The sequence below is a fragment of the Amia ocellicauda genome, chromosome 9 (assembly GCF_036373705.1).
Source record: "Amia ocellicauda isolate fAmiCal2 chromosome 9, fAmiCal2.hap1, whole genome shotgun sequence".
Taxonomy (NCBI): Eukaryota; Metazoa; Chordata; class Actinopteri; order Amiiformes; family Amiidae; genus Amia; species Amia ocellicauda.
Window position 1 is genome coordinate 33,493,331 of NC_089858.1, and position 18,102 is coordinate 33,511,432.

General features: G+C 46.2%; 1 protein-coding gene across 1 annotated transcript in view; it reads left to right on the forward strand.

Annotated features, from left to right (window-relative positions):
* Positions 1–17,865, forward strand: part of dock5 (dedicator of cytokinesis 5) — a 37,377-nt gene extending 19,512 nt beyond the window's left edge. The window contains exons 22-52 of the mRNA XM_066714197.1: positions 24–158; positions 2,117–2,228; positions 2,541–2,611; positions 2,861–2,967; positions 3,159–3,295; positions 3,649–3,744; positions 4,957–5,055; positions 5,347–5,438; positions 5,552–5,630; positions 5,815–5,915; positions 7,150–7,208; positions 7,677–7,831; positions 8,118–8,203; positions 8,419–8,575; positions 8,734–8,774; positions 8,929–9,019; positions 9,438–9,557; positions 9,856–9,945; positions 10,244–10,348; positions 10,714–10,855; positions 11,330–11,411; positions 11,779–11,863; positions 12,216–12,302; positions 12,590–12,766; positions 12,921–13,004; positions 13,221–13,358; positions 13,638–13,813; positions 14,085–14,229; positions 14,384–14,534; positions 15,239–15,354; positions 15,634–17,865. Coding sequence (XP_066570294.1) covers positions 24–158; positions 2,117–2,228; positions 2,541–2,611; positions 2,861–2,967; positions 3,159–3,295; positions 3,649–3,744; positions 4,957–5,055; positions 5,347–5,438; positions 5,552–5,630; positions 5,815–5,915; positions 7,150–7,208; positions 7,677–7,831; positions 8,118–8,203; positions 8,419–8,575; positions 8,734–8,774; positions 8,929–9,019; positions 9,438–9,557; positions 9,856–9,945; positions 10,244–10,348; positions 10,714–10,855; positions 11,330–11,411; positions 11,779–11,863; positions 12,216–12,302; positions 12,590–12,766; positions 12,921–13,004; positions 13,221–13,358; positions 13,638–13,813; positions 14,085–14,229; positions 14,384–14,534; positions 15,239–15,354; positions 15,634–15,735 — 3,418 coding nt within the window. The 3' untranslated portion in view covers positions 15,736–17,865. The remainder of the gene's footprint in view (positions 1–23; positions 159–2,116; positions 2,229–2,540; positions 2,612–2,860; positions 2,968–3,158; positions 3,296–3,648; positions 3,745–4,956; positions 5,056–5,346; positions 5,439–5,551; positions 5,631–5,814; positions 5,916–7,149; positions 7,209–7,676; positions 7,832–8,117; positions 8,204–8,418; positions 8,576–8,733; positions 8,775–8,928; positions 9,020–9,437; positions 9,558–9,855; positions 9,946–10,243; positions 10,349–10,713; positions 10,856–11,329; positions 11,412–11,778; positions 11,864–12,215; positions 12,303–12,589; positions 12,767–12,920; positions 13,005–13,220; positions 13,359–13,637; positions 13,814–14,084; positions 14,230–14,383; positions 14,535–15,238; positions 15,355–15,633) is intronic.
* Positions 17,866–18,102: the final 237 nt, after the last annotated feature.

An 18,102-nucleotide genomic window follows, 5' to 3' on the forward strand; every position in this document is an offset into this window, starting at 1 on the left:
CCCCCTCTCCCTCTCCATCTTAGGAAGCTGACCAAGGTGCTGAATTTCTACGTGGGGAACGCGGAGGACACCAGCCTGACGGAGCTGCTGTACTCGGCCCTGAAAGCCATGAAGTATCTCTTCCGCTTCATCGTGCAGTCCCGTGTGCTCTACCTCAGGTCAGCCTCTGTCTCCCACATGCTCTATCTCGTCTCAGCGTCTGTGTCCCGTGATTTATCAAACGCTGCCACACAATTCACCACTCCCAGTTGGGCCGCCTTTATGCAGTGACCCAGACACAACAGTTCTCTGTATTTCCCTATTAAAAATAAAAAAATATGCGTAGTAAGCATATTCATACAGTGAGGGAAAAAAGTATTTGATCCCCTGCTGATTTTGTACGTTTGCCCACTGACAAAGAAATGATCAGTCTATAATTTTAATGGTAGGTGTATTTTAACAGTGAGAGACAGAATAACAACAAAAAAATCCAGAAAAACGCATTTCAAAAAAGTTATAAATTGATTTGCATGTTAATGAGGGAAATAAGTATTTGACCCCTTCGATTTAGTACTTGGTGGCAAAACCCTTGTTGGCAATCACAGAGGTCAGACGTTTCTTGTAGTTGGCCACCAGGTTTGCACACATCTCAGGAGGGATTTTGTCCCACTCCTCTTTGCAGATCCTCTCCAAGTCATTGAGGTTTCGAGGCTGACGTTTGGCAACTCGAACCTTCAGCTCCCTCCACAGATTTTCTGTGGGATTAAGGTCTGGAGACTGGCTAGGCCACTCCAGGACCTTAATGTGCTTCTTCTTGAGCCACTCCTTTGTTGCCTTGGCTGTGTGTTTTGGGTCATTGTCATGCTGGAATACCATCCACGACCCATTTTCAATGCCCTGGCTGAGGGAAGGAGGTTCTCACCCAAGATTTGACGGTACATGGCCCCGTCCATCGTCCCTTTGATGCGGTGCAGTTGTCCTGTCCCCTTAGCAGAAAAACACCCCCAAAGCATAATGTTTCCACCTCCATGTTTGACGGTGGGGATGGTGTTCTTGGGGGCATTCCTCCTCCTCCAAACACGGCGAGTTGAGTTGATGCCAAAGAGCTCGATTTTGGTCTCATCTGACCACAACACTTTCACCCAGTTCTCCTCTGAATCATTCAGATGTTCATTGGCAAACTTCAGACGGGCCTGTACATGTGCTTTCTTGAGCAGGGGGACCTTGCGGGTGCTGCAGGATTTCAGTCCTTCACGGCGTAGTGTGTTACCAATTGTTTTCTTGGTGACTATGGTCCCAGCTGCCTTGAGATCATTAACAAGATCCTCCCGTGTAGTTCTGGGCTGATTCCTCACCATTCTCATGATCATTGAAACTCCACGAGGTGAGATCTTGCATGGAGCCCCAGACAGTTTTTTTGTGTTTCTTCCATTTGCGAATAATCGCACCAACTGTTGTCACCTTCTCACCAAGCTGCTTGGTGTTGGTCTTGTAGCCCATTCCAGCCTTGTGTAGGTCTACAATCTTGTCCCTGACATCCTTGGACAGCTCTTTGGTCTTGGCCATGGTGGAGAGTTTGGACTCTGATTGATTGATTGCTTCTGTGGACAGGTGTCTTTTATACAGGTAACGAGCTGAGATTAGGAGCACTCCCTTTAAGAGAGTGCTCCTAATCTCAGCCCTGTATAAAAGACACCTGGGAGCCATAACTCTTGCTGATTGATAGGGGATCAAATACTTATTTCCCTCATTAACATGCAAATCAATGTATAACTTTTTTTAAATGCGTTTTTTCTGGATTTTGTTGTTGTTATTCTGTCTCTCACTGTTAAAATACACCTACCATTAAAATTATAGACTGATCATTTCTTTGTCAGTGGGCAAATGTACAAAATCAGCAGGGGATCAAATAATTTTTTCCCTCACTGTAACACTGGTAGGATGATTGATATAAGGTAAACTGGCACAATGACTCTCTTCTGCTCCAGACTACATTAAATTATTTAGTCCCACGCCCTGATATGAACCTCAGATGAATCCCTGGTAGTTTAATTACTGCTATATGCATATGTATGTGTATGGTTATGTATATTTAGGTGGGTGTCTCTGTGTGACTATTGTTCTGGGTGTCTTTCAGGTTTTATGGGAACAACGAGGATGGGGACGAGTTTCTTAACTCCATTCGGATGCTCTTCCTATCTTTCAACACACTGATGGACCGACCGCTGGACGAGGGGGTGAAAATCAAAGTGAGTCTGGGAAGGTGGAGAGGTGGTGAGAAGGCAGGGGAAGAGAGGTGGGGAGAAAGTACCACGGGGGAGGGGAGTGCAAGGAGGTGAGTGAGACGGAGAGGAGAGGGGGGATAAGATAAGGGATCAATAATGATATCAGGGAGGGAAAGGGAGATGAAACTGGGGGGTAGGGGACAGGACATTCACAGCTGTTGCGATTCTGAGTCCTCCTGTGTAATGGGGCTGATTGTGAGGGCAGCTCTCCCAGACCACAGCAGTGTCCGGCGGTCCGTGGCCCTGAGTGTGTGACACTGTGTCTGTCTCTCGCAGGGCGCCATTCTGAAATACATCCCCACCATCATCAACGATGTCCAGCTGGTGTTTGACGTGGTGGAGCTCAGGTAACCCTGCGGCGAGCGTTTGTTCTGTTAAGATGGTTGTGTCTGAGAGGGGAAGGGATATCGCTAATGCTGACAAATTGTATTAGATTTACTTTTATGGGAGGTGGAAAATAACTGTATCTGGATGCCAGGAAAGAATGTTGGCCTCCTGGTCACTGGTTCTCATCTCTCTCTCTCTCTCTCTCTCTCTCTCTCTCTCTCTCTCTCTCTCTCTCTCTCTCTCCCCCACCCCCTCTGTATTTTCTTCAGCGTACTCCTGACCAAGTTCATCGAGAGTATCCCTGATGCCCAGTTGGTCCGTCAGAAGCTAGGCTGTATGTGTAAGATAGTGGAGAGTGACCTCTTTCGCCAGCCAGGTGAGGACCCCCCCCCCCCCCCCACACTGACACACAGACACCCACACATGCACACTTGCACGCTCACACACATTTTGTTATCCCACAGTCCGACAATATGTCACCTAGGCATCTCTGTAGCTTCTCTGTCTGTTTCTTCTTACATATGAGTTTCTGCTACTGCTAATAACATGGGCCCACCTTTCCCTCAGAGTGTCGGGACATCCTGCTCCCACTGATGACTGACCAGCTGAGCGGTCAGCTGGACGACTACTCCAACAAGCCGGACTACGAGGCCTGCGCCCAGCTGCTCAGCACCGTGTTGGACATGCTGGACAGGAAGGATGTGGTGAGTGTCGGGGGTTGTCTCCTTCTGTGTCCTTCATTTCTCTCTCTCTCCTTCTTTGTTATCCCTCTTTCCTCTACCTCCCTACCTCACTCTTTCCCTCTCCCTCTCTCCCTCTTTCAGTTCTCTCTCCTGTTCAGTCTCTCTTTCTCACTCTATCTGTCTCTCACTTAACCTTTTTCTTTTTCTTTTTCTGTTTCTTTCCTCCTTTTTATCACCTCCATCTTCCACCCCACTTCCCGGTCTTGATGCTTTATCTTTCATTTTCTCCCATCTCCATCCCTCATCCCTCGTCTCGCTCCGTCTTCTTTCTTTTTTCTTTCTTTCATCCCCATCTCTCGATCCTCTGTCTGCAGGGTCCCACCAGGAGTCACATCCAGTTGATTATGGAGCGCCTCCTCCGCAGGGTGAATCGCACCGTCATCAGCATGAACCGCAACTCCCCCCTCATTGTAAGACTCCTCTCCTCTCTCCTCTGTTCCTCCCTTCCTCCCTCCTCCTCCTGCAGCCCAGTTCAATAACACACAGGGCTGCTAGCACTCACACCATTTTTAGTCAGAAATGTGTCCATGAGTCACACCCGGACCTGCCTCCCCTCAGTCAGAAGCATTTAGGGCTGGGGCGGGGGGTAAATACTGATATATTGACATATATATAGTATACAGTACATAGTATATAGTGCCTAACCCCCCCTCTGTATTTGTCAGCCAGAACCAATTGTTACATTTAATTCAGACTTTATATTATGTGTTTTGATTTGCTGGCTACACACACAGTTTGACCAATCGAAAAATAATAACGAGATTGTGGTATTTTTTTGCAAGTGGCGTAAACTCAAAGGCAAGCAGAATATTCTCTTTTGAGGAAGAGAGTGGTTTGAGTGAAACAGTGAGGTATTGTAGTGTGACACTTTTGGATAAACTAGCTAATTTCCTTTTTTTGGTGCAAAATTAGACCTGGAGTGAAAATTACGTTCCTTCAGTCCTCCAGCTGAGTGTTCCTGCTGTAGAGATTTGATATGCTCCTGTTTTTATTTATAATAGTTGCACAGCTTTAAAGAGTAAAAGGCCAGGTATGCAGAGGAGAGAGATTCTCATGTGTAGGTTTGGGGAAGTCTCCAGAAGGTTGTGTGCAGTTAAGAGAACAGAGGAACGCATGATTGCATGAGAGCAAAGAGGTTTTGAAAAGCCGCCCTGGCGGTTTAGAAACGGGAACCAGGCCTGCAGGTCGAGAGATGCCGGGGAGACGTCAGAGAGGGAACTGCTGTTATTAGAGCATACACTGACTCTTCTCTAGTGGAAGTGGGGGGAATAATAAAACAATCGTGGAAACAAATATTTACTGCCCAATTTTAGTTTGTCCGTTTTGGATTTTAATGGTATGTTTTGCTTTGGTTTATTTCTACATTGTTCTGCATGTTCAGCATTGCATTGTAGGCACCATGGTTAACAAGAAGCAGTGAGAATAGACCAACTTTAAGATATTGTTGAAAATCAAGTTGTGTCAGAATCAGCGTTCCTGATGTTACTAGTTTGGGTTCTAGGCTTTTCAATTGCTGATTTATTCACCCTGTTGGTCCTCAGCATTGTGTTTTTGTTTCAGAGACATGCTGTTGTGATTTCATGTTTCTCTCCCTGCCCCTGCCTCCCACATGTTGTTCGCAGGGTCACTACTTGGCATGCATGACAGCACTCCTGAAACAGATGGACGACAGTCACTACACTCACTACATCAGCACCTTCAAGACTCGACAGGACATTATCGTAAGCAATTCCCCGACTGGTCAATTATTCCTGCAGTGACAGTGATTTAAACAAACCCAGTAGGACACAACAACAGGAATATTTGTCTCCTGGGTTTCTGACATTAATGGTGAAAGTGTGCATGTGCATTGCAGATGATAGAATATGAATTATTTAGCAAAAACAGCATCTTATAATTCACCTCCTTTTATTTCCTCTGCTTTTCTGTATTTTGTTTCTCCTCAATCTGCCTCCCTCTCACTTTCTCTCTCTATATATATCTCTCTCTCTCCCCCCCCTCATTTTGATCAGGATTTCCTGATGGAGACATTCATCATGTTTAAAGATCTGATCGGGAATGTCTTCCCCAGTGACTGGATGATCATGAACCTCCTTCAGATCAGGTAGACCGACACTGTTCCCAGTTTAGGGCTGGAAACTTGAGACACTTCACAAACAGTTGTGGAAGTCTCGATCACAGATTGTAATTCCTAATTTTGATTTTGTTTTCCCCCAGAGTGTTTCTACGAGCAATCAACCAATACTCTGAAGTCCTCAATAAATATTTCCTGGACCAGGCTCATTTTCAGCTGCAGGTTAGTGTGTGTGTGAGAGAGAGAATTACAAATGATATCCGATTAGTGATATCTGTTCATCCCAGTGTCCCATCTCTCTGGCGCGTCCACAACTTCTAAACATCTTGAGCTGTACAGTCACAGTCACAGAGCATAGCCACAAACGTTTCAACTCCTGTCTTCTTGGTCTTTGTAATCCTGGCAGCTCTGGAACAACTACTTCCACCTCACCGTGGCCTTCCTCACTCACAGATCCCTGCAGCTAGAGACCTTCTCTCTGGAGAAACGCACCAAGATCCTCAACAAGTAGGTCCAAAGTGGGGAAAACTCATAAAACAATACAGGCCTTCAGTTACTGTGTCCTTTTCCCAGTAGATGACAATCGCATTTGCAATAGAAGATTTGTGTTCAGAGAGGTCCACTTGTGGATTCTCCCATCGGCTTTATTAGTGACACCGACACCCCCGCTCCTCTTACAGGAAGTGGACAAGTCCACTGTCCGTGAAATGTGCACTCTTAAAACAAATGTGTTAAAAACAACATATGATGCAAATTGAGGATTAAAATAAGTTGATGTTACTCTGTAATTTCGTGGCCGCAGAACAGGTTTTGTAGAAAGTTCAGACACTGTGGGAGGTGATTGGTTGAGACACATTTCGCAGAGGATTGTGGTTAAAAATAAATAACACACTTTGATTGTGTTAGAAGAAAGACCATACTCTGCACATGTTGTGTAGAAAACAACACAAAATGTGTCATAGTACTATTAACACATTTTTTGTGTAGACTTTCAACACATTACTTCTAAGAGTGTGAGTCAAGTTCTGTGCAGGGTGAGATTCGGTTTAAAGTACTAGTCATTGTGAAGAGGCACCTGCTGTCTTCCAAGTGCATGGATACTTAAGGCTGTTGCCACTGGATCCAATACATCATTTGTAGTCTGTCATCCGAAAAGTCAAGGACTTTGCACATTCTGTACCAGATACACAGGCTTTCCCATTTCTTGTGCTGGTATGTGTCTCACAAGCTGCATCACTGTTTCTTTACCTCCTCAACTACAATGAGATGCAAACAACATTGTTTTCATTGGTCAATGTCATTTGTAATGCACGTAAAATCAGATTGAATCGAATGTATTTCAATTCCAAAATTGACGCACCACCGTCGTACAACAATTTTGGTGTGCCAGCTCAGATTGGACACACTCATCTTCACGCACGTAAAAATCGGATGCATCATTGGATCCCGTGTGCAAAGGCCTTTACACTGCAAATTCAATATGTGGACTTGTAAGGTAAAGACCATATGGCGGATGATTACCCAGCCCTGCATTTGGGAATACGTTTAGGAAAAAGATGACGTTTTAATATGAGATCAAATTCTCCACTATATTAAAAGAGAGCTGGTACAGGTCCTCTGCTTTATAATGTCAAGAAAGAAAGGAAAACCACCACAGAGCTGGCCCCAATGGAGCAGAGCAGGAACTGGATTCTGTTAATCCTGCTAAAACACACTGTCTGTCTTTCCTCTCTTTGACTAGATATGGAGACATGAGGAAGGAAATCGGCTTCAAGATTCGAGACATGTGGTACAACCTGGGTAAGAAGTGGCTGTGGTTTTGCCCGCCACTCAGTGTGCCGGCGCAGGACCTTCATGCTGCCTGCTGGTGAACGTGAGCCAGCAAAACAGCTCCCCCAGTGCAGGCAGACGAGCTCAGAGCTAGAATACATGATAAGGCATTGACACGTGGGGAGGATCTGGGATCTCTTGAGATGTCTTGCACAGGGACTATTATTATGTTGAAGCATATCCATGAGGAAAAAGGCGCTGACTTTTTCTCACCCTTAGGAATTTGTGCTATTTGTCATTTGGGGAATGAAAGAAAATCAAGTTGTAGATATCTGCTTGCCAGTCCCTTGTTATACAGTTATTATAACAACAACAAAAATAAAACAACCCCAAAAACATGACTTTGGAAAGTCTGAATTTTGCTGTGGATCCACAGGGACCTAGACAGTCAAAGGTATTCATGTCATAAAATAAAACAAACTAAAATGTGTGATCTAGGCCCGCACAAGATGAAGTTTATCCCGTCCATGGTGGGGCCCATCCTGGAGGTGACGCTGGTCCCAGAGCCCGACCTGAGGAAAGCCACCATCCCCATCTTCTTTGACATGATGCAGTGTGAGCACAACTTCAGCCACAACCACACCTTCCACATGGTGAGAGCAGCCGGTGCAAATAACTGGATTATTGTTTTTGTTTGGTGGCTGTTGCACATGTTTGGCATTTAGGATGCTGAAGTTAGCCTGAGGTGCCATCTTGCCATCTTCAAGAGGGATTACGAGGTGGTGCAGATTGTGTTATTCAAAGCTCCTAGCGGTAGTGATCTCATACATATTAAATACAATTACAAAGAGTGGCACTTCTAACCCTGAACATTGTTGACAGTGCCTAGGCACGAGTTTTGGCCTTGTGTAATCGGGCAGGGGGGTCTGTGTCCCACAGTTCGAGAATGAACTCATCACCAAGCTGGATCAAGAGGTGGAAGGCGGCCGAGGGGACAAGCAGTACAAGTTCTTGCTAGAGAAGACGTAGGTCCCTCTTTTACTCATCAGATACTGACACTATCTGTCTGATACATTTAAGCCAAAGTTTTGATTTGATCTAACCTCCTGTGTACCTATGTCCTTCTGTCTGTCCCTGTCCCTCTCTGTGTGTCTCATGGATCCTGTCATCTGTCCCTGTCTGTGTGTCTCATGGACCCTGTCCTCTGTTCTTACCATTTTGTCCCCACCTCTGTCTGCAGGCTGCTGGAGCACTGTCGCAGACACCGCTACCTCTCCCAGTCGGGGGAGGCCCTGGCTCTCCTGCTCAGCAGCCTCTTGGAGAACCTGCTGGCCTATAGCACCATCACCCATGACGAAAGCCCCGAGCATCGCATGAGCTGCACTGTCAATGTGCTGGTGCGTCCAACATTCCCAATACATACCAACACCCCCCGACTGTTATTATTATGATTTATGCTGGAAAACCTCACCCAGAGCCCTGCACTCTTACCTTAGTGTCCCATATGTAAGGGTCAGTGTATTGGCAAGGTGTTACAGTGTTGTCTGTGTTGCAGAACTTCTACAAGGAGAAGAAGAGAGAGGATATCTATATTAGGTAAGACAAAAAACAAAACAACTAACAAACCAAACTAAACCAAATCAAATCAAATCAAATATGATCAAACATTTTATGGAGAAACTGGGATTGACCCTAATCTGTGCAAATTTGATCTGGACACTTGCTGACTCTCCCTCTTTCCCTTTTCCAGGTACCTGTACAAGCTTCGAGATCTGCACCTGGACTGCGAGAACTTCACAGAGGCGTCCTACACCCTCCTGCTGCACGCTGAGCTTCTGGAGGTTCGACTGGCACAACACTACACATTCAGACAGACAGATTCTGTTGATTCTGTTGACCTGAGTTCATCTAACGATTGCAATCTCATCAGGTCCAATAGGAGATGTAAATGTGGCTCATTTAGAGAATTACCTGTGTTTATGCTGGGGATGGTAGAGATACTTGGCAGGGGAAGCCTTGACCAACTCTGAAATCCACAATCCTATGCTACCATATTGCTTAAATTTATGCCAGCCATGTCAGCTCTATTAACCTGTTTTTTGAGTGGAGGCCTTGGCCTGTTGAGCTGTTCCTCTGATGTTTTAATCAAGAAAATGGCAGCATTCCATATCTGCTTACAGGAAGATAGAGAAAGCAAAAATGGAATGAGGAAAATGGGTTTGGCCCATCTCTGACTGCACGCTGGTTTTGTCTCCCTAGTGGTCCGACAAGCCCTGCCTCTCCCACCTCATCCCACGGGCTGGCTCTCAGGTGTCCTCCCAGCAGGAGCTGAAGGAGAAACTGTTCCAGGAAATCATCAGCTATCTGGACAAGGGGAAGGTGAGGAACAAGGGATACCAGTGACTGAGCTCTCTGTCAGATCCTTCACCTGTTTTTTGTAGACTTCTACCTCAATCAACACTTTGAGTTCTGCAATGGAATATTCCAGAGCATCCCGTAGTCTGGACCCCTTTGTATACATAGACTTTGAGCAGTTATGTAATTAACAGTTGCAGTCAGGCTCATAATGATGTGTACTGGTCTGTTGGGCCGATGCTGCTCTTGGAGGCGGTGATGCCAGTGAAGATGTGATGTGTTGGTGTGCTTCAATGCCCTGCCATTTTCTCTGCTATTTCAGATGTGGGAGAAGGCCATTGAGTTGAGTAAGGAGCTCGCTGGGATGTATGAGAATCAGATCTTTGACTTCATGGAGCTCAGCCAGCTGCTGGTGAGAATCCCATTGCTTGTCGACAAAGAGTTACTGCTATGTTACTCAAAGCAGGGAATTTACAGTCCTGCTCCTGGAGGGGCCTTTATCTAGCCGCTGTAATAAGTCTCTTAGGACCACCAACACAAGGTTTCAATCACCAACATAACAAAACGGATAACAAGTTAGCTGAGGCAGTTGGGAACCCAGGATCAGGACTGGGCTGTGCTGATCTAGAGCGTGAACGGTGCATGACTGTCTAGTCCTCGGTGATGTTGCCCGTGTCTGACGCATGTCTTCCTGTGTGTTGCGTCCACAGAAGCAGCAGGCCCGATTCTACGAGAACATCATGCACGCCATGCGCCCACAGCCCGAGTACTTTGCGGTGGGATACTACGGCCAAGGCTTCCCCTCCTTCCTCCGGGTGAGATTCAGCTCTGTCTCTCTGCTCCCTCACTCTCCTTGCCCTGAGGAACCTTTACTGGGTTACCACCTTAATGTTTTATCAATAGCTTTTTCCTGCGAGTGATAGGGATGAAAAAACATTCAGATACATTCTAGGAGATATAGAAATAATCAAATGTAGGGTAGTTTATTCATCCCTTAGTGAAAGGCAAAGGGATTGACCTTGAAAGAGGAAGCAACTGTAACTGTAGGCAGTCATGCATTTTCAGGAACACTGAAGCAGCCGAGCGCCATGTGCATGCCGGCTGCAGTTGGGGTATGACGCAGTGCTGCCCGATCCCCCGTGGGCAGGGCGGTGAAGTGACGCTGTTCCTCTGGTTGCAGAATAAGGTCTTCATCCACCGGGGTAAAGAGTACGAGTGGCTTGAGGACTTCAGCCAGAAGCTGCTGTCCCAGTTCCCCATGGCAGTGAGGATGACCAGCACAGCACCCCCTGGTGAAAACATCCTTAACTCTCCAGGACAGCGTATCCTTTCGTTCTTGATGTTCACCTGTGACTCAATTGATTCATTGTCCTACGTCGGGCAAGGCAGTACACCTGCACTTATGTGTCTGACTGAGCTACTCGTGACTTCTCTGGAATCTCTTATTCAGGGAACCTCCCACAAAAAAAAATACTTAAAAATAATAGTTCCATCACAGCAGATATTATTTTCCGAACTAGGCATTAAAAATACTAAACAAATCTGCAGAGGCATCCTTTGAACACTTAATAGATGAATTTCAAAAGTGTGGAGATTCTGCTGCAAAGATACAAGAAAAAATGTTATCGCTTGGTGGATCTAAACCAATTTAACATTTTGGTGATTACTGTGAGAAAAAAAAGGGGGAAACCAAATTTGACCTTGGAACAAACCCCCAAAACTGGCAAAAATAATCTTGTTCCTGTAACTGACCAGAACTGTACAACTGGTACCAGTCCTTAGCCAGGGGCCTGCAGACATCCAGAGTTTCACTGTCAAGCCGGTGCTCAGCCTTCCACCGCGATTCAAGGACAAAGGAGTGCCAGAGCAGATACTGAAGTAAGTCTCCTCTGTATTTTTGTCAGGCCCTTTAGCTTAATCTGAGCCTGTTTGAGCTTCTGCCCACTGGTCAAGTCCGGCCTCCCAGACTTGGGGGTGCCAGTTCGGACTATATGAGTCTCTGCCAGGATGTCCACGCTGCTTGGGCTGGGTCAGGAACGTGGGGTGGGGTCAATATCGTCATGGTACCATTTAAAATCTGCTGAGGTTTGATTTCCAATGGTTAAGTGTGGAAATGTGTTACAATTTCAAGTTGGGATGGGATTCTAGATCAAGAGGGTTAGCTGGGTTGTATATCAAAAGTTGAATAGTAGGGAAGACACTTTTTTTCTTCTATGCCTAACCCAAATTCCCCTCTCTGTTACAGCTATTACAGAACCAATGAGGTGGACCAGTTCCAATACTCGCGGCCCTTCAGGAAAGGGGAAAAGAACCCAGACAACGAGTTTGCAGTGAGTGTGTACCCAAGGTTGTTTTTAACACTGTTAACATCATTGAAAGAAACCAAGAAAGGGTGGGGTAGGGGCTGAAGGCCCAGAGAAGCAAGCCAATGATCCTTTCCCTTTAAACCGGCCCTGGCAGCTCCCAAGTGGCCTGCAGCCCAGTGCACACCAGATGCATTGGAGGGTACAGGTTAGGGTCACAGCAACAGACGAGGGAGGTATTGGAGTTCTGTGCAAGGATGGAGGGATACTCAAGGCACTCAAATACCCTTTTGAGAGTTTTTTTTTTAATCAAATCGCTAAGAGATGGTGGTTTTCCTTCCTTTCGTTTTAAAACTCTTGCTCATCTTCTTCTCTCCAGACCATGTGGATCGAGAGGACCACCTACATCACCGCTTACAAGTTCCCCGGCATCCTGAAGTGGTTTGAAGTGAAGTCCGTCTCTGTTGTAAGTCTGGCGCTGTCAAACCGGACGCTTGCTTGTTTTGGCTTTTGAGGTCAGGTGATTTTCAGTCTCTATTTGTGATTCCTCAGTGGGTCGATGTGGTGGTGAGGTCTATCTCAGATTGGTATAGCCGGTCAGCTTGTGTGGTGGGGAGGGGGATGTCTGGGTATATCTGTGAACCCATGAGGTCTCTCACAGTTTCAGAGTGTGGTCTTTCTCTGTATTTTTGTATATGGGTCTGTCAGTCTTTGATTACTGATCTGTGTGTGTGTGTGTATGTGTGCTGTCAGGAGGAGATAAGTCCTCTGCAGAACGCGATAGAGACGATGGAGATGGCCAACGAGAAGCTGAGTAACCTGGTGCAGCAGCAGGCCTGCGACCGAGCCCTGTCTGTCCACCCACTGTCCATGATGCTCAACGGCATCGTCGACCCTGCCGTCATGGGCGGCTTCTCCAACTACGAGAAGGTCAGTCTGACTTTGTCTCTGTTAATCTCAATCTATGTCAGTCTGTCTCAGTCTAATGTCTGTCTGACAACATCGGACTCTGTCTCATGTCTGCTATCTGTCTCTCTGTCTCTGTGTCTCCCTGGCTGCCTGACTGTCTCCTGTCTCTCACCAGGCGTTCTTCACGGACACCTACATGCAGGAGCACCCCCAAGACCTCGAGCGGATCGAGGTCCTCAAACACCTGATCGCCCTGCAGGTCTGACCACAGACGGAACAAAACATTGCAGCTTATTATGACAAAGGCACTATTCACACGCTTGCATATAACATGCATCCCACTTCTGTGTCATGTCAGCTTTAAATACAATGTTTTTTCTCTTTGTGAATTGAATGTTGAATCTGCACCTTAGATGTCCTTCGCCCAGTCTGGGCCCAAACCTGCCAGTCCCTTACTTTCCCTCTGCCTCTGCAGATCCCGCTGCTGGCTGATGGGATTCGGATTCACGGGGAGAAATCCACCGAGCAGCTGAAGCCGCTGCACAACCACCTGGTCACCTGCTTCCAGGAGCTGAGGGAGAAAGTGGAGAAACACTATGGGGTCATTACTCTGGTCAGTCACACTCCCTACAAGCTGTGCACCACTGGTTCTGGAGAGACACAGTACAGCAGGGTCTCTAGCCCTGGTCTTGGAGATGATTTCTTCACCAAATTCACTCAGACAGTTGTTTGGTGTTACTATTCCATATGAATATGATCTTTAGCCCCAGTTTGAAGATATCAACTCAATAATAAATAAAAGCGATGATTACTTTCTCTCTCTGCATCCCCGCCTCTCTCTCTCCCTGCGTCTCTGAGCTGTGCACTGATGATCTCCCTCTCTCTCTCCCAGCCCTGCTCTCTGACCGAGAGGAAGAAGAGCCGTGTGGGCTCGGCAGTGATGCCGTACATCATGTCGTCCACACTACGCCGCATGTCCACCGTGTCCACTCTGTCCTCTGTCTCCTCGGGGCTCAGCAGCAGCTCCGGCTCGTCTGACGGCACCCCCTCCCGGCCGTGCTCCCAGGAGTCAGTATCCACCAGCAGCCATCTCCCTCTCTGTCTGTCTGTCTGTCAATCTCTGTCCTCTCACACTCGCACTCTCTTGTGTGTGTCTGTCTGTCTGCCTACTACATACTGGACTCAGTTTCCTCATCTCCCCGTCTAACTGCTTTTGCCCTCCGCCTTTTTCTCTGGCACCTTTCTCCATTTCTCTGACGTGTCTCTATGTCCCTGGCTCTCTCTCCCTCTCTTTCTCAGGCTTTTTCTGACACCTCCCTTTCTCTCTCCCTCTCTCCAGCTCTCTGCTGTCCCAAGGGAATGACCGCAGAACCTCTGTCCTGTCTCGCTCAGAGGAGGACAACCGGATAGGCCGCAAAAATCGGAAGGAGTGGAGTGTTAGCAAATCCCAGGTCCTGGTGGAGAGGCAGGCGGACACTGACGAGGTGACCACAGCTGGCTGTGTTTGGAGAGAGACGGAGGGACAGACAGACAGACTCTCTAAATCTCTCTATATCTACTGTATTCACTGAGATGTAACTGCAATCAGATTTTTTGGTGAGAACCTACTTATTGACCCTATGTCCTCTTGCCCTGCAGACACCCCCTGAGAGACCCCAGAGACCCAAGAGTCTGCAGTTTGGTGACCGGCGCCTCACCCTGTCTCTGTTCCAGGGGGCATCATCACAACTCAACCTGGCCAACCCCCTCAGCCCCCTCCCCTCCTCCCCCCACACGCCCCGCAGCTCCAGTGAGAACTTTATATTATTCTCCTCCTCGTTCGCTCTTCTTTAATCCTGATTCTCGTTCTCATACATTAATTGGGCAGGTGCATTGATGCAAGGCTTGCGATAGCAGTAATCCATACATATTACTATGGTCAAATGGGACTAAGTCACATTATAGTCAACATTGAAACAAAATATTTAAGAACATCACACTACATTAGCCTCCGCACTGCCCTCACACCGTGCACAGATTTAGACCATGCATGCAGTCAGAACAATAAAGACTGCTTGTGCCTCTAAACCACTCGTGGCACACAGACAATGCCAGTCTCAATATTATGTACAAAAATGGAAATAAGACACCAACAAAATATTGCAGGCTTGGTATCTCGCCTTGATTACATTTGCACAAACCTAAAAGAGATTGCATAATATTTCAGACTCAGTTTTGTCTGTATTTGCTTTTTTTGTTTCATCAGTACAGCTTGATGTATGAGAGTAAAATGGGCTGGACAGCGAAGAAGTCATGGTTCATTTTGAAAATCATGTTTGTTCTTCTGTTTTCCTGTTTTGGTATTGTTCCACGGAGTACAGTGATGAGTTGTAAGGAGTCTCTTATTGCTTTGGTCTTAAAGCTCGACAATGCCAAGGTGCCACTCTTCTCTGGCAGGGAGAAAATCATGCCACTGTTAAAATGCCTTCTGCTACTGCCTTCTTTCCGGCGCAGGTTTCACTTCCCTCCAGAGCGATGGGGAGGTGACCTCTGACATCCCGGGCACGCCTCCGCCCATGCCACCAAAAAGACACCCTCTGGACAGCGACAGTCCACGGAACTCGGTGGAGGTAGGCTGACGAGGGCTTAAGTGTGTGAGAATCTCCAAAAAACAGAACATAAATATTACAAAAGTTTAGCTAAAGTGCGTCTCACTCTCACACTCTGTCTCTCTGTCTGTCTCAAGCATTGTCTCTCTGTCTCGCTCTGTCTCCCTCTCACACTCTGTCTCTCTGTCTGTCTCAAGCTTTGTCTCTCTGTCTCACTCTCATGCTCTATCTCGCTCTGTCTCTTTGTCTCGCTGTCTCACTCTCACGCTCTGTCTCTCTGTCTCTCTCTTCTCTATCTAGTTCGTTCCCCGGTTGCCGACCAAAGGGGACCACAGACCCCCCCCACCGCCTCCCAAGGCCAGGAAGTCTGTGATCCCGTCGTTCGAGCACAGCCCACAGTGACGGGTCAGCCTCTGTCAGGACAGCGGCTGCGTCAGGATGAGAGCAGAGGGTGATAGTGGAGCAGCACCAAACCCCAAACCCCCAACCCAATGCCATTCCTTTCGCTCATCACCCCCAAAGTCGAGGTTAAGGAGAAGAGAAGGGGGGTGGGGGGTTGGCGTCCTTATTAGGGGAGGACACACCTTCAAAATGCAGCCCTGGAAGACGATCTGCCGGAGAATCGGACTGGGTCCAGTTTAGAAACCCAGCAGGTCCACCATTTCAGTTTGTATTTTCTGTTGATTCCCCAGTTTAATCACTTTCAAAAGAAAAAAATAAGGCAATTATTGACTGTCCCGAGACAGTGTCAGATAAGTAATGAAATGCATCCTGTATATATACTGTACTATACATAGATAGGTTAAATACTGGGCAAAGTCTTTTTTTTGTAAGCTCTTTGGCTTTCAGTATTCCGGAATGAATTGTCTGAGCTGAGTATTCCGTATCTGTCCGGAACAAAACTCAATGGAATATCTACCTGACCTGTTTTACAAAAAGCCTGGAGGGACGTGGAAATTTGCAGAACTACTGTAGAATATGTGTTTTAAATACTGTCAGAGGATCCCAGACACAGCAAAAATGTGGGCCACAAAGAACAAAAACAAAACAAAAAACAGGGCAAACCAGGACACAAACAATTTGAAACTTTGACCCATAAGCGAATTCCAAGCCCACTGCTCGAGGGTGGGTTTCCATTATTGAAGTACAAACAGAAAGCCGCAGTGGATGGGTCGAGCTTTTGATTTGAATCCGGGGCCAAACCTTTCTTTCAAGAGTTGGAATTCAAGGCCCACTGCAGGCTGTCACTGTGGAGAGCAACGCAATACATTCTCGTGTGCAATATGCTGTATCTGTCAGATTTAAACTGCAGTCGAACAGATTTGGAGCTGAGAGGCATAAAAACATGGAGAAAAGTGAAATAGTGTGAAGTGGCATTTCTGTGGTTTGACCCTTATAACCCAGCATGGTGTATGTGTCACCTGCAGAGGCCTGGCAGTTTTGGATCATCTATTTGTGCCAAGCCTGTTTTTAATGTAGGCAATATATATATGTGTCATGCTGGGTTCTTAGGAGTTAATCACACAATTCTAGGCTTCAGCTACACGTATGGTAAAACAGTAAGACGATAGTGGATTTGTGACGTAATGGAAGGCACTTTACTTTCCTACTCGAGAAACTTACCACGAGATACATTTTCTGGAGGGAGAGGGTCAGTAAATCACACTAAAATGTTATTTGAATTGGTTCTCTATTGCGATACTGCTTAAGTGCTTTAATTACCTCATTCATTAAACACAGATAATCAAGACATGCACTGGATTTCATAAATGTAAATGTGATTTTATTTTTGTGTTTTTAAGGAGAAGAAAATATATATGTACAGAATTACTACTTTGTATGTGCGTGCATGTGTGTATGTATGTGTGCGAGCGCAAGTGTTTTTGTCTCTGTGGTGCCAGTGTCAGAGCCCCTTGGATGCAAGGTGTCTCCTGTCAATCACTGTAAAACTGTTCGCTTCAGACTTGAGAATCATTTCCAAGAATGCAGCATCTCCTTTTATTTTTATGATTTTATTTGAAATGTTTACAGCTCTGCGTTCTTCATCACCGCACTGCAGACCAAGGAACACGAGAGAGCAAGCAATCTCTTGCAATTGGTCGGACGTCAACAGACAAATCAAAGACACAGAGACCACGATAAAAGACTGAACCACAAAAAATCCTGCTATTTATAGAAGGGATTGGGCGAGGCGTTTTGTTTTTGTTTTGTTCGGTTTTCTTTGCTCTTTTGCTTTAACTGTATGCACCTGTGCCGTTGTTTCAGTGTGGTTAGACACTGCAGATGGGCTTTGTAGTGCGTTCTTGGGAGTTTTTTAGCTAAAGGGACCAAAATTAACCAAACCCTCCTGCAGGGATTCTTTTTGTTTTTACCATGGTGACAGAAAACAGAAATATGGTACTGTGAGGACAGAGGATTCACTTCCTGCTTTGGGAAAACCATGTCAAACACTGAATACTTTCATTATTATTATTATTTTTTTTTTTTTCTTAACTGTCAAACTATCAATAATAAAATAATTTAACACGAAAACATGGTGAGAATATGTTCTTTCTTGTTGTGCCAGACAAGGATGAGAGGGACACGGATGTTTCTATGCACTGATTCCCTGATTCTCAAGCAAGCTGGTTTGCCAAGTTATTTGTCAAACCTCATTTGGGTCACTTGCTGCACATTTCTCAAAGGGTCTGGATGAGTATTATGGAAGGGATCTGCTTTAAACATCACTGTGACTATCTTCTAATCATCTCAGTCACTCTGACAGTGCTT